At 32.9% G+C, this 17233-nt stretch overlaps 1 protein-coding gene across 2 annotated transcripts; it reads right to left on the reverse strand.

The window, feature by feature from the left end:
• Nucleotides 1-8232: 8232 nt before the first annotated feature.
• Nucleotides 8233-17009, reverse strand: LOC127735040 (uncharacterized). Of its 2 annotated transcripts, none has more exons than XM_052245129.1 (2): nt 16984-17009; nt 8233-10088 (listed from the first exon to the last, which is right to left on the reverse strand). In XM_052245129.1, exon 2 carries the CDS (start codon nt 10083-10085, stop codon nt 8385-8387), a length of 1701 nt encoding a protein of 566 aa, XP_052101089.1. In that variant the 5' UTR covers nt 10086-10088; nt 16984-17009; the 3' UTR covers nt 8233-8384. The 2 variants fall into 2 exon arrangements, with proteins under 2 accessions (XP_052101089.1, XP_052101088.1); XM_052245128.1 differs by lacking the exon at nt 16984-17009 and adding an exon at nt 12300-12395.
• Nucleotides 17010-17233: the final 224 nt, after the last annotated feature.

A 17233-nucleotide genomic window follows, 5' to 3' on the forward strand; every position in this document is an offset into this window, starting at 1 on the left:
GTAAATGTATTCAAAATATTATTTTAAAATGTTGTTAAAATAATAGTAACAAAATGTTTTATAAATTCATTTTCTCAATATTAAATGCGTAACGTTTTTAAAATGTTTTCATCAAATATTATGAAGAAATGTTGTTAAAATATCTTAAAGGCATGTTATTAAAACATTTCATGAAACATTTTTTAGAAAATGTTTTAAAAACATCGCAGCAATATTGTTAAGAATGTTTTACTCATATGCTTTTAAAATGTTTTTCAGAGGTAGAACGTACATATCTTCTGAACATTTCTAAAACATTCAAACAAAATATCTTTAAAAATGTCATTGAAAACATTTTCATGAATATTCTTACATCATTGTAAAAACATTTTCAAAAAATGTTTTAAATAAATGTTTTTAAAATACAAGAAAAAATATCTACATAACATCACGAAAATATTTTTTCGACAACGTTTTGAGACGACATTTATACAACCTTATAAAAATGTTTTGAAAATGTTTTGTGCTACCTGGGTATGGAATGTTTTATTCTAAATTTAGGTCCGCGTGCGAGATGGTGTTGTGAAGTCACGTGACCCTCGAATATATATGTCCGGAGTTTCAGGGGAGACCGTTGAACAGAGCACATGTGTACTGATCGGACAAACATGATCACTTTTGGTTTTATTATTTACAGGTCATTGATGAGGGATCATGCATGCATCTTACGTACACATGTTTACGGGAGCACAGATTTGTATTTCAATGCATGATTAAAAAATTTGGTTGTAGGATTTCAGCAATATTTACGATTTTTCTACGTCATTGAATTTTATTTCTCAATCAAGCGGACCGCGTCTAACGGGAACATGAATTGGAGCCGATTTTTGCAGGAATGAATTTCTATTTAAGAAGTTTGTACATCAGAAGGATTGCATTTTTTACAGTAAAATGTACAGGACTGAACTTCAAGGCGAAATGGGATTCCTCAAAGTAGAAGAAAAAAAAAAAAAAAAAAAGGGGGGGGGGGGGGGAGGGGAGGGGAGGTGGAGGATGGTGGACCTTGGTTGATAAATTAAGATAAGATGCATGTATACATCATGATAGCTGCAAAGTTTGAGGCTATAATTAGTTCATTTTGTTCATTTTACTATTTCAGTGACATGGAACCCCTAAAACAGTGACGCGTACCATTTTGACAAAAACTTTCCAGTTATATCATGTCGCGACTAACATTTTGGTCAAATTTTGTTTATACGGCTTACGGTTTACGTGTTACAAAAACATAACGACAAATTAATTTGGTAAAGGCAGATAACTCCTTTAAGATCTCACTGGATCGCTTCGATCCAAATTAGGCAAAAATTCCTGAGGATGTAACGAACAATTCAGAAAAAGAATTTTGTCGATATCTTTTTTTGTTACGAAGGAGATGCACACCCTTGATAAACAGTGAATAGGGAGATAACTCTTACAAAGATAATTGTTCGGCTTAGCAGGGTGAAATTTAAAAGCGCATAAACTATACGATACAATATGAGAAATATCATAGCGACATATTGCGAAACAAACATTTATCGCAAGAACAAAATTTGGCGGAAGAAAAAAAAAAAAAAATAATAATAATAATAATCAGAACAAATACAATAGGTCTTTCCACAGAAAAGTGGAAAGACCTAATAATAATAATAATAATAATAATAATAATAAATACTTTATTTAAAGAGAGTAAAATCAGTTAGTACAATACTAATCTCCCCTGATCCCCTCTCAAAATATAATAATATAATAATATGATATATTCATGATATACATACATACAGCTTTTTATGCAAAACAAATGATGAAAAACATACAGATTCGTTTCATGAACATATTTTCTTAATGATGTACAAGACAAATATATGGATTTTTAGAATATAGATAAATTTCTGTGATAATCATTATTTGGTTGGTTTTACATGTTGTATATGAATCTGATAATAAGCTTTTTTGTTCCAGAAACACGAAATTATGATACCTTTGTTTGAACTGTTCTATCTTTTCTATCTTTTTTTATTTCTACAGGAATAGCAGTTAATGAGCAAATTAAAGCATATAAAGCAAACATAAAATGCAGACAAACTGACATTCATGCAGTAGCTATTAAGCACTCATTCAAGCATTTAGAACACAAATAAAAAAAAGTATGCAACAAATATATAAAAGCCAGAGTATACAAGATGTATAAATGTTCTACAGCTCACTGGGATCTGCAGGAGGAACACTGACACGAACTCACGCGGCCCTCCCAATTTCTTCCCTCATATTATTCAGCAGTTAGTTCCAGAGTTTGCCTCCTGCATATCTGAATGAGTGCAGCCCATGCGTAGTTGTCCTTACCCTGGGAACATCAGCTATATTGTCATTTCTGAAAGAGTAACCACAGTTTTTAATTTCAATAAGTTCATGTGAATACAGTGGACATTGTTTATTAACAATTGTATACACCTCTATTGCTATCATTCTAATTGTACTGATTTTTAAAAGGTGACAAGCATAACGCTATAAATTATAGTCCAGTTTCACTAACTGCAATATGTTGTAAAATTTTGGAAGTATTTTAACAAGTAACATCCGAAAACATCTTACAAATTAAAGAAACTTTGTGAGAACGCTCACATACCCCACGCTCCCACATTGTCTCACCAGATTCCTAAGTTCAAAGACTCATAACTCCTACAAAAACACTTGATAAAAATTTCTTGAAAATGTCCACATCTACATATTATGTCCTAATTAACTAAAAAGTTTCATGAAATTCTGTTGTGTGGTTTCAGAGGAGTTGCGATGACAAACTGCTGCAATAGTATATTCAGGCAAAACTTCTAAGTTCAAAGGACAAAACTCATAGAAAAAATGCATCATAATTCCTTGTCGATATGCACATCTAAATATTATGTCCTTATTATCTACAAAGTTCATGGAATTCTGTTGTGTGGTTTCAGAGGAGTTGCGATGACAAACTGTTTCAGTAATATATTTAGGGCAAATCTTAAGTTTAAAGTGGCATAACTCCTAGAATAGTGGCACATCTACATATTATGTCCTTATCATCTACAAAGTTTAATGACATTCTGTGGGTGGTTTCAGAGAAGTTGCGATGACAAACTGTTGCAGTAATATAATTAGGGCAAAATTCAAGTTCAAAGGGGAATAACCAATAGAAAAAGAATGAATCATAATTTCCTGTCGATATGCACATCTACATTGTATGTCCTTATTATCTACAAAGTTTAATGAAATTATGTTGTGTGGTTTCAGAGGAGTTGCGATGACAAGAACAGGACTGACGGACAGACGGTCTGACGGACTGACTGACGGACTGACGGATTGACGGATTGACGGACGGACTGGCCAAAAACATTATACCCTACTCAAAATTGGTGCGTGGGGTATAATAATAACATAGTTAATGTCTCGAACAGTCAACATGGGTTTAGGAGTAAAAGGTTTATCAGTATCCAAGATCTAGAAAAATCATTGGCAAATGACAATCAAATAGATATTATACTTTTAGATTTTTCTAAAGCGTTTGATAAAGTCCAACATCAAAGATAAGCTCAAAATTTTTTAAAGCTCAGAGATTTTTATTGTATTATGAACCAGAACTTAAATTGGATAACAGATTTTTAGCTGACAGGCGAAAGCAGGTACTTTTAAATGACGTTTAATCTTCTAAATTAGCTGTTGATTCTGGTTTCCCCGGGAAATGATTTACCAGAAAAATGTAACTTTTTTGCAGATGACTGCTTATTATATAGAAATGTAAACAATAATTATGATGCACAATTACTCCAAAATGATTTATCTAGTTTAGTGCAATGGGAAAGGGACTGGCAGAAGAATTTAAATCCTAAAAAATGTTATGTCATACATATATCTAAAAAAAACTTAACCCTTCTTCTTTTAATTATACCTTGCATAATCATGTATTAGAATCTGTTATAGACAGTAAACTTTTTAGGTGTAACTATAAGTCACGATCTCGGCTGGGGAACACATATAAATAATATTAAATGTAAGGCAAATAAAACTTAAGGCTTTCTTCGTAGAAATTTAAAAAACTACACAAGTCACGTTAGGTTAAAAACCTTGCGTACACACCACTTGTCCGTCCAGTCGTCGAATACTCTTCCCCTGTTTGGGATCCTTACAAAAACTTGAAAGTTGTGCCAATCTATACACGAGAGAAAAAAAAAACTTACGGTATTTCAAATCGCGTCGTATTTAAAGTTTAATAAACAGTAAATTTATAAAAATTGTCGTTTCAATGATATTTCATGCCTTTTCAATTTACCGCTAATTTTCTGATCTAAATACATTTTTAAGGTCAAAGGACTCATAAAATTGTTCCGAATTATTTCATGCTTTTTTGGTCACAGTTTTAATTTGTAATGTTTTTATGTTCACAGTATAGGTGCCTGTTATCCTGAAATACCTTGTTTCCGTGCAAACTGTTCGCAGTTTTCCGTTTTTAAGTGGCGCAGACAGAAACTCTTTCTACCAAGGTAAGAATTTGTTGTTAATTATACTTTTTGTTCAGTTTTCTTTTCTATGCACCGATGGCTGCACGTTAGATGCATGAAGTTAGAGCCGACGATCCAGAAAATGTTGACACTCAATATTACTCCGAGTACCAAAATATTAATTTTACACAGTTAGCCGTTCAGTTAGGAAATAATTCATTTTTTGTTCTTATATACAATGTATCAGATACCTTTTGATTATTTTTTTGGGTAAATATCGATTAAATACTTAACAATTATACTGGTCCTCTTTGATAATTTATATGTCTAATGAACACCAGTACGTTTAATTAAACTTTGAAGCAGGAATAGCTTAATTGATGAGCTTTTTGTAAATGAAACGAGCGTCTGGCGTACGAATTCATAAGCCTATGAAAATAAGGAGATGTGGTATGATTGCCAATGAGACAACTATCCACCAAAGTTCAGATGAAGTGGATGTAAGTAATTATAGGCGACCGTACGGCCTTCAACAATGAGAAAAACCCACATACCGAATAGTCGGCTATAAAAGGCCCCGACATGAAATATAGGAAACAAATCAATTGAGAAATCTAACGACTTAATTTATAACAAAACAATTTACGAAAAACAAATATGACAGACACGAACCAACGACATTCACTGAACTACAGGCTCCGTACTTGGGACAGGCACATTAGCATGTGGCGAGGCTAAACATGTCTGAAGGCGCCAACCCTCCTTTAACCTGGGACAGTGGTGTAACAGCACAACATAAGAGCAAACTATAAAATTAGTTGAAAAAGGCTTAACTCATCAGATCGATACAAAGCAGAAAAAAACATCTAACAAAAACACAGACAGGACGTGGCAGGGTATTTATACGTCCCTTAAAACAAAAAAAGACACAAAGTACAGAACTGAGAGTACTCGCAGGTACTTACAGCTAGTTCAAAGCAAATAACAACTAATAAAAAAATCATGTATCTAAGACTAAAATATCAATCAGTACCATGACATCCAACATCCAATGGATTTAGTATAAAGACATCATTAACTGTCCGAGAAAAAACATGAACTTGTGTAATGCCAAAATATAGGTATCGACAGTATATTTGATTAGTTTTTATTTTAATATGACATGTAAGCAGTCTTTGAAATGGTATTTTTCATTACTTTTTGCTTGCATTTTTACTTGTGTTTGAGTTATGTATTATACCGTTATTATGAAATTTTCTGGTTTCCTGTTCGTACTTTAAGGGCATACGATATAGTTACAGGGGAGGTTATGACATTGCCAACGTAAAATGTTATTTTGGCGACGTCAAACTGTGACATAACGGGAAAAGCTGTATTTCTCGACTGATTTTTATCATTCAAACTGATTTAACTTGAAAACGAGTTCATGGACCCCTCTTTTTCAAAATGACATTCGGTTTGATTACGTATGAAGATTATTTGTACCAATTTTCATGAAAAAGTCAATAATGCAATTTTTTTAAATTTGATAAATATACAGCAAAAATGACGTTTTTTTCTACATTCATGAACATTTGATGAATTTGAGTTATTTCTTAACAAAAGATTTCATAAATTTATAAGATACTTATATAAAACAGAAATTACAAATAATTTAAAAAAAACAGCTTGTGTTTATCTTTTAAAACAAAAAAGTTGTACATTTCTGTCGGAAGGAAAAATACGTCCACCAATCCGAATTTTGAGCAAATATCTGAAATTTCGAAGTCATTTTACTCAAAAAGTAGCACATGAAGGTATATTTTTTATTACATATTTGATTTAATCAGGTAAAAAATAGCCTATTTGCAAATTTTCATCAAATTTTCATTATGGGATCAAAACTGTATTGTATGCCCTTAATGTACTTTTTGTCTTGAATATCGAGATCTAAAAAAATCAAAGTTTTGGAATTTCATGAAATTACTCTCTGATTAGGTCTACTATGTTTTCGTAGAATCAGAACAAAATAAACGAACGACTTACTATATGTAATTTCTTGCAAGTTTTGTCTATTTTGACTGTGCACATCCAATACAATTAAAATATTACAAATTTGATTAATTCCATGAAGGTTCAATGAAAACTATATAATTTATGCTTTCATTACCGACACGTTTGCAAACCGATTGTACGAAATGTGGATTCTCTGCCAGGAGATCTACCGATCTTCGTTCTTATGAATTTTGAAAACATTTTGATTTGTACTTTCTTCAATGATTAGAATAGAGAATGGAAACGGGGAATGTGTCAATGAGACAACAACCCAACCAAAGAGCTACAAACAGACCAAGGCCACCAATGGGTCTTCAACGCATCGAGAAATTCCCGCACTCTGAGGCGAGCTTCAGCTGGCCCTTAAACAATAATGTATACTAGCTCAGCGAAATGGACGCCACACAAACTCCGAAACATACTAATTAACCAAAATAAAAAAAAAAAAAACACACACACACAAGACTAACAGCGGCTAGAGGTTCCTGACTTGACAAGTCCGATGTTATACTAGGTAACACAAAAAACTAAGCAAAATGACAGTGATCAACATAAATTAACAAGGGACTACTAACAGTTACTGACATGCCAGGTCCACACCTCAATTAAACTGATCGAAAGATTATGTCCTCATCATATGAAAATCAAGCGCAATCCCTCCCGTTACGGGTTTGCATCATACCATCACAAATTATACGAGAAGAACATAACCCGTATCATGCCATCAAATGGTTTTCACAAATTATACGAGAACAACATAACCCGTATCATGCCAGCAAATGATTTTAGAATAACGGTGTTTATTTCAGATTCAAAGATCCTATGAGTGAATCAATGTTAATTTAAAAAAATGCCATCTTTAAGTATAAGATGTCCGCACGCTGATTTATATTTAAGAATGATGTCCTTGTACCGATGATAAAATTTAGTAAAAGTTTTGACAAGTTTGTAATATCGAAAACCCTGGTGTAATAATGTTTTAGTTATACAGAGATATCTTTCGTTTAAATCAAATATGTTGTTACATACACGAGGTCTGGACCTGGCATGTCAGTAACTGCTAGTAGTCCATAGTTAATTTATGATCATTGTCTTTTACCTTAGTTTCTTGTGTTACCTATTCTAACATCGGACTCGGACTTCTTTTTAACTTAGTTTTACTGTGCGTATTGCTGTGTGTTTGTTTATTTCATTTTGGCTAGAGGTATAGGGGAGGGTTGAGATCTCACAAAACATGTTTAACCCCGCCGCATTTTTGCTTGTCACAAGTCAGGAACCTCTGACCGGGCCAACTGAAGTCCACCTCCGGGAGCGGTATTTTCTCGCTGTGTTGAAGACCCATTGGTGGCCTTGGGTTTTTTTTCTGCTTTTTGGTCGGGTTGTTGTCTCTTTGACACATTCACGGAATAAGAGGTACGTATGAAATAGTCTATCCCTAATTTCAAAGGTCTTTCACTACATAAGTTCTTGTAAATTAACTATTCAGTATTTTCATGCAAGCACCACCTGATTGAGTAGTTGGGTTGCAGTTACCCTCGGGGACCTACAATCTACCAGCAGAAGTATGGACCCAGCAAAAGTAATACAAAATATTTATCATATGTAATGAAAGAAATGCGTATTCACCAAACACGTTGCTTGGCAGTAATACGTCTTCAGACAAAAACAATTTGCTTCTCTTATATACTGGCTACTGATATAGAGTAAGACATGAATAGCATGATTTATAATTTTAAAATGAATTTCTCAAATTTGTTTTATCAATATGGGCTTTTGGTATATATATCCATAAGAAGAGTTTGCAATCATCAAGCAGGTTTCGAAGTATACGATTAATGTTGGAAATCAAAGTTGAAAGATTTCTTACGACCCCTTATACATATGAACGTCCCCATTAAAACACGCTATAAGCAGGTTGTTTCTGGTTTTGTCAAGGTAAATACCATGCGGCTGATTTAAACCATCCTCTTCCCCTATAAGACGTCTTGCATGTTTTCCATCGAATGACAGAACCACAATACTACTATTCCCTTTGCATGCAACGTAAACATTGTCGTTCTTGTCAGTAGTAACACCACGTATATCCTTCAAAACTGATTTATCGTTGTATTCCCAAACCTTCTCTCCTGTGGTGTTGTAACATGTGACGGTGTCAGTTACAGGATTTGTACGATAAAGTTTATCTCCAGAAGCTGTTACATAATTCCAAACAGTCATTTCTGGTTGTTTGACTATCGTGGAAACATCGTCACCAGTAAAATCTACTGACATAATACCTTTCCCGTATAAGCAATATATCAGCTTTCTTTGTCCATTTGTTATACCATAACACATACTTGAAGTGTTGATTAGTTTCTCCGTTTGCTTAGACGATATGTTTATTATCTCGATTTGAAATGGATAATAGTTATAGGAAATTGCAATCGTTCGGTCATCAATACAACTGACATCTGCAGGTTTATTTGTTACTTTTTTCTTACATTCTAATGACTCATTTTCGTTAAGGATAAATACATGGCCATACTTATAGTCCACAAGAACAATGTTACCTGTAGGTGTGATTGTACACCCTGTAAACTTACTTGTTTTATTTTCTTCAGGGATTTTAAGCTTTTTATGTGAAGAAAGGTTAATATCATCAATAGTTTTCGTTGCGATGGGAGAGGCTACCAAGTATTGGGCTTGTTTATTTTTCTCAGTTTTCATGGTAACCGTAGGGGAACTGGTAATGCGAGATATCTTTCCATATTCTGCAATGGATAATATGTCGGACATTTTGTGATCCTCTTTAAAATTGATATCAACTTGTTGTAGACTTCCATCTTCCAGCAATGACACCATCAACTTTTCTGCATGCTCTATATCCGTCTCTATCTTCTTCATTCCAACAAAAATCTGCAGTTCAGATGCATACTTCTTAATGGCTGAAACATTCCTTTCTAGCTCTTCTATGGGTTTTGTGTAATCGAGAAGCTTAGTATGAATACGTTGTATCTCTGAGCTTACTCCCTTTTCAACATCATCTAAATCCTGTAGTATCTTTTGTTCGATACTGTCTAGATGTTTGTTTAATTTGTCGCGCATCGTCTGTATTTCAGAATGTATTTTCCTTCTTCTCTGTTGAACTTTTGATAAATTGTGTTCTCTGTCTTTTGTTATTCTTTTTATATTTTCTTTTAAGTCGTTCAGACTTTGTTCTAAATTGTCAAATGACGCGGACGTTTTGGAGGTTTTAACAATTTCATCGAGTGCCATTAAGTTGCATTTCTTGTGAGTAGTTGTAACACAATGAGGGCAACATGGACTTTCGTGTTGTAAACAGTAAAGTTGGTACTTTTTTTCGTGGTCGGAACAGTATTGTTGTACGCTGGCTACAAATGACGGTAGCTGCCTGTAGTTATCGACAGAGATGACCTCATGATTTCTCGTCGATTTGGAAGCATTGTCATACTTTAAGCATGTCGAACACAAACCTTCATCACATTCAGGACACCAGAATGTGGCTTCTGTCGTCAAGTGCTGACATTCACATACACCACATAATGTACTATTTGATGATGCCATAACCTGTAAAAAAAAAAAAAAAAAAGAGCAATTAAACTGGATCTTACTGTAAGGTGTAAACTTTTAAGTTCATTGATGAAGGCATTCCAGCAACAGCCGAGATAAGTAACAGCAATAAAAGCGTTGTGTAATATATTAATTCTTTAATAACTTTTCATAGGAATATTGTCTCGTGTATATCCTTCAAATGTTTTAGCATAGGAACAAATTAAACGTGACTAATCTAGGAAAGGGGACATTTGCGCAGAAATACCGCTGGTAAAATCATCATCGATAGATAGATTTCTTTTTACTTTTTTCATTAATTGCAAGTCTTCTCTGTATCGTTATCGTTGCCAGATAATGGTATTAATGTAGTTGTCTGTAATACCGATATCTGAATTACCGATTTTTCAGACTTGATTTTTATAATGGGTTTTTTTTCACAATAGCACTTGATTTATATCATTAACATGATAACTTCGGTGGATTTTGTACACCGAGTTCTTAAAGTTACCCTTATCTTTCTCATTATGTTCTCTCATCTATTGACTGGGTATCAAAAGTAACACTGAACTCGCTGTTTTTGTAATGTGAAATAAAGAGAAAAAAATAGAAAATCAAAAAGACATTGCGAGTATCGTTCATAAAAGAGAGGCGTAAGATACCGAGGGACATTCAAACTTCCAAGTCGAAAATAAACTGACAACGACATGGCAAAAAAAAAGAAAAAAAAAAGAAAAGACAAACAACAGTTTACAAAACACAACATGGAAAACTAAAGACTATGCAACACGAACTCACCAAAAACCGGCTACTGATTAAAGTGTAATACATTTGTATTCGATTTCCAAATTCAGTTCCAGTTGAAATCGAGTTATCAATAGCGGCAGGACATATGTTGAAGGAGGGGGACATTTTTGAGAAGAAATAATATGATACGTATGATCAGCTCTTCAACATTTGTATAAGGTTTTTTTTCAAATATTTTGGACTCGAACTTCACTGAAGAGACATTTATTGTCGAAATGCACATCTGGTGCAGTAAAATTGGTACCCATTAATATTATCATTTACAATAAGTAGCCAAGAAGAGGTAGGGACAATTTCCCCTGTATGTGTTTCACTCACAGGGATAAACCTTAAAGATTTCAATACGTACTGATATTTTAATTTAAAGAGTCTATATCATATATTTCATTATTTCACAACTATTTTACATATTTTAGTATATTCAAAGTATTATTATGCGTTACATGGTGCTGCTGAAGTCCTTTTGATGCAAAATTGCAAATATTCATAAATATTTTTTTGCATAATTTACCTCAAAAGATGTCCCTAACCAAAATTATTTTGTATTCAAAAGTAAATAAACACTTTTATTTCCAAAATATTAGATTTTTATTAACAATGATTAAGGATGAACTTAGAATTTTTGGGAAAATGCCAAAAAAAAACCCAGCCAAAACTTATCAATAAGTCGGTTTTGAACTATCTCCAGCCAATTATAGTTTGATTATCTGGTTAGAAATAAGACATTATATTGTTAGAACCTCGAAGTACGTACACACAATAATTTTTGAAAATGATCCTGGTGTGGAAAAAGCAGGAAAATGGCCATACCACGTTGAAAGTGATTGGGTAACGCCATCTTTTAACAGAGGAGTTGGAAAACAATCCAATAATCGCCTGACATATTTTATCCCTCGGTGTGTTTTCTAAAAAGTAAAATCTTGTGTTTTAACTTAATATTTAGTTTACCTTTTAAACATTTATACCATTAATAAATTTTTAATTTCGAGAAGAAAGTGTGCCTTCAACGTATAATTTCGAGTTTCTAGAAAAGAACAGCAGACGGGAAATTAGACCGGTTGGGTACGTTTTAAAATCTTTATTGCTACAACTGTGTACGTTGTTTCTCTAGTTAAAGAGTTTATTTGATTATGCAAATTGAATTGTATATATCTCTAACAAATTTCTCAAATACCACCACAGTATTGAATATATTGCAACCAGAATCAAATTGCTGATGTTACAAATGAGTATATCTCACGATGCCGAGATGTTTGTAACATAAAGGCCTGCAATATTAATTGTTTGCAGACTGTGAATGGTTTTCTGAAGTGAAAAAGGTCCACATTTTCTAACCGAGTATCCTGAGTCAGTATAAAACTAGAATATAAAGGAAGAATATAGAGAAACAACAGTATAAATGTAAACAATGCATGCATTTACCTGTTTCTACCACAAGGAAGTTAAAAGAACTATAGACATTATCAGTATGTTTGACCCAATCGCTGACCTTCTACGATAAGAAAATCTAGGTTGATATACTGAACATCTGATATAATGCGACATTTAAAATCCGCCAAAGCTTGTCGACATAGTATAAACAATAAGTTCAGTATATCACATTCTGATGATATCGTTTTGAATATGACTGAAACATCGTCCAATGGGCGTTTTTGAAAACTTACCGTTTCATCCCCATCGTTCTCTAGATGTCTTTTCTTGTATCATTGTGTTGTAGGTTTGTTGTTTTCATTGCCGTGTACCATATTTCTTCTTCTATTTGTATAACAGTGATATCAAAAATACAGTAAAAAATCTAAAAAGAATTATAACCTACTGTTATTCATTTTCAATATGTGAAAATAGCAGCATTGAATTTCAAGTATAATTCCCATACAATCAACAAGTAAAAACAAGCCACTTTAACGAAGCAAGTCTTTTACTAATAAGAAGCACTGTAAAAAATATAAATTTTATGCTCTATAGTATGTATAATATTAGTCACATTTTGAAACCTCTTTTGTCATATGAATAAAAAATAAAAGCGGGTGTTTCAAACTGATGTCGATTACATGACAACCAAACAATACACATTAGTATAAATAACCGCCCTTTATATATCAACCGGAGCCTGAGTAAGATAGAAATTCAACAGATAGGAACAAGTATTTGAAGCCAACAATTACATTTCAACAGGCATAAATTCAAACAATACTCCTCCAGACCACGACATGTTTAAGTATTTCAATAATACACAAACCTCGGTTGGTAAGGTTGTCCTTGGAGAGAATTTTATGTGCTGGTGATTTGGTCCTTATCGGTGCTGGAGGGTTCTGAGTATTTGCTGGTGGATATGTTTACATGATATCAGAACAGCAATAAATAGTGTATCTTATTTTCCGTATACGTACCTCCCGAGGTGATGTACAACGATGTTATTATGTTAATGTGCGGGTGATGAGAAAAAAAAATGTCTTATTTCTCTGCACCTATGTCCTGGTTATGTACTCTTTTTTTAGTCTATAGTGGCTTATATTCAAGATTATTAAAGTATGGTGCAAAATATCATATACTTTACTAAAAAAAATATTTAATAGGACTGCCATTGAGACAACTATCCACAAGAGACCAAACGGCGTAGGTGTAAACAACTATAAGTTGCCGTTTGGCCTTCAATAATGACTAGAATACCGCATAGTGAGCTATAAAATGGCCCCGACATGACAAAATGTAACAAATTTCAAACGAGAAAAATAACGGCCTGATATAATGAACAATACAATAAATAAAAACAAATATGAAAGACAGTTACACAGAAGAGTTACTGAATTATAGGTTTTTGACTTTGGACAGGATGATACATTATGTGTGCGTGAGGGGGGGGACTAAATATGTTTGCAAGCGCTGAAACCTCCCCTAGGGCTATCCCGTATTATTATTATTGATAGAAAGGCACCCTATGCTTCTGATTATTAAGAAAGAAAAAAACTTTTGGTCTCTGATGGATAGTTAAGCAATTAGCAATTATACCACATCTTCTTTTTTATATTTATCCTTCAAATCTGTTTGTCTAATGTAGATCAAATATATGACTCGAAAATTCAAAATGCGAAATGTTTTGCATCAACAATTTTTTAGCTTAAAAATAAAAATATGACTATACAATAAACATGAATTTTAATGTGGAGGTGATATAGTATCGAAAAAGATATTTCCGTAAGCACGGAATACATTTTTCTTATACACAAACTACAAACAATGGGTTTACCACAAAGTTTTAACTGATAGATTACGGCCAGCCTTAGCATCCTGGACATCGTTTCTCTGACAATTTCGTGCGATACTCTAGATACTTTTTTCTTATTCAATCGAATGAATTTCAATTAATCCCTGTTAAGTCCTACGCAGCTATAATAGAAATGCTTTGTATTCTTAATTATGTGCCACTATAGATGAATATATGTAAATGCTTGTCAATCCATGAAGAAGGAAACAAAAGAAATTATAAAGAAAAAGAAATTCTTTGTAACACATTACTGCTTACTAAATGGACGCAACAATATTGTTTGAGGAGGGAGGGGGTAAGTGGTGAAAGTTATTAAGCTTGGAAAAGTTTTAAAATAAGTAAATGCAAATGATTATGATGAATTTTGGTTACGTCGGATAATAATTTTACCCTGAAAACGTTTTTGAAAAGGCGGATCCCAGAAACATATAAAAAAAAGTCGTACCTGATAGTTATGTCTGCATTTCCATTCTTAATTTTATGCAAAATAATAGATAACGTCACCGCGTTTTTTAAAAGCCGTAAAACGTCGATGTTTGACGTTTTTCACTACCAACTAGGTAACAGATTAATGATTACACCAACAACAAAGTCGGTTACCCTATTATTCTTTTATATCAATCAAACGGAAATGTATGTGTCAACAACACATAATTTTTTTTAAATCTATGCATTGGGGATTGGAGATGATATATGATTTAAGACAAATTTAAGATTTTATCGGCAATAGAAGATTTCGATCCACAAAAATTCCATTCAAAACAAATATTCATGATGCAGTGAATCATTTTAAATGCAAAAATGCCAGTTGTAGCCATTAGATTGTTCATGCATTTATATCATATATAAAGTGGAAATGACATTAGTTTGTCCAAAAAATGAAGATCAGAAGTCCATTGCTAGTAAATATATACACTGAAAAAAAGCCAAAAAATATGTACAATAAGATAATGTCTTAAGTTTATTCTTAATTTCTGTTATCATGGTCATTTCATTTTGGAATAACACATACTGTACTTGTAGATCGTTCTTTATACGTGTATCTACAGACGACAAAAAGTCATTGCATGATGATATGATGCACTTATTGCACATATATAGGTTAACAATATGTCTCATCATGTGCTTTAGCTAAAATCATGTGAAAACCCGAAAACGTAAGCAAAATTTAAACTGATTTAGATCAGTGATCGGAGAAAATATAATTTTTTACCATAAAATCGTCCACATTTTTTTTCTTCCATTTTATGGAATAACGCCCCCATTCCGAAAACCGGGACCAGCCTCTGTTGATCATACAGAAGTTGGGTAAACATCACTATCAAATCTCCCCGAGTGCCGTTAAGTCGCATTTCTTATGCATGGTTGAAACACAATGAAGGCAACATGGAATTTTGTGTTGTAAACAGTAAAGCTGGTATTTTTTGTCGTGGTCGGAACAGTGTTGTTGGACACTGGACACAAATGAAGGAAGCTGCCTGTAGTTGTCGACAGAGATGACCTCGTGATTTTTCGATAAATTGGAAGCATTATGATATTTTGAGCATGCTAAACACAAACCTTCGTCACATTCAGGACACCAGAAGATGGCGTCTGTCGTTAAGTGCTGAGAATCACATACGCCACAAATTGTACCACTCGAAGCCGCCATAACCTATAACATCAAAAGACTATTAATCAAGATATAAATGTAAGGTGTAAAATTGTTCGTTCATCGTTTAAGACATTCCAGCAACATTCGAGACGAATAACAGCAATAACAAAGTTTTTTTTTAAATATTATTAATGATTACTTTTTTCATTAGAAAATAGTCTAGTGTATGTTTAATGTAATGTTTCCCCAAAAAGAAAACAATAGGAAACCAACATAGTCTAAGGAAAAGGGTGTGGGGTTTGCACTGTGAACTTTGTAAAAAAAACATTTTCGACGCGTAACTTTTTTCACTTATTGCAAGTACTTGTTTTATGGTATCGTTACCTAGTATTGATATTTATGTAGTTGTTTGAATAACGAATTATAAATATTTTGTTAACTTAATTTATATATTTTTTTTTTACTGCTTTACTTGATATATTTTATTGCAATGAAAATTGCTTTTAAAGAATTATAGCAGAAACAAAATAAAACTGTGCCAAGAGTATGATAAATTTTCGCAAATCATAAGCTTAGTAAAGATTGGAATTCTTTTTAAAAATTGCCCTGGTGTAAACTTCTCTTAGGGCAGTCTGGTTTGCCTAGGTAGCGTCATCCTTAAAAAAAAAAAAAAGAGTTTAAAAAAATTCACAAATCACAAAACAAAATTTCACCCTCAATTTGTCAATTAAAGAACTCAAATCTTTTTTAAAAGTAGAACTGAACACTGAAGTCTTCAGCAAAATGTCAGTTTCATATGTATGATTTTTTGAATTTAAATAGCCAATAAAAATGTCCTTTTTACCTTAATATTTAGTTATATCTGGAAAAGAATCGGATGGGAATATCATACCATGAGGATCTATTTCAACATCTTTATTTTAACATCTAACACATTATGCATTATTTCTTTCTTTCACGAGTATATTTGATCAAAATGAAAATCCTATTTTACGGTTCTCTCAAGCGCCAACACAGTATCAAATTATGCAAAGTTAAAAAAAAACACAACGGAGATTTCATATGAGTTTGTCCAGAAATCCGGTATTTGTAACGCCTGTAATACTGATTGTTTGCAGACTGTGCAAGGTCCTTATAAATTTACTGCAGAGAAAAACAAGTTTGTTCCTACCAAGTATCCTGAGTCAGTATGAAGATATAATCCAAACAATGAGTACGATCTAAATAATACTTAACCATGTATTTACCTGCTTCTACCACAAGAAAGTTTAATTTACCATGGACATTATCAGTATTTCACCCAATCACTAACCTTCTAAGATAGGTAATCTAGGTGAATATTCTGAACATGAAACTTAATGCAACACCCTTAAACCAGTTGATAATTTTGTTCTTAATTATTATTATAAGAATCAACATGTAATATGTAATGCAATGAGTTAATTGTAACGAAAATCTCTCTATGTACAATGTGACTTAGCGCATCTGCTTTAAGGA

The sequence above is a fragment of the Mytilus californianus genome, unplaced genomic scaffold (genome assembly GCF_021869535.1).
Source record: "Mytilus californianus isolate M0D057914Y unplaced genomic scaffold, xbMytCali1.0.p SCAF_3, whole genome shotgun sequence".
Classification (NCBI taxonomy): Eukaryota; Metazoa; Mollusca; class Bivalvia; order Mytilida; family Mytilidae; genus Mytilus; species Mytilus californianus.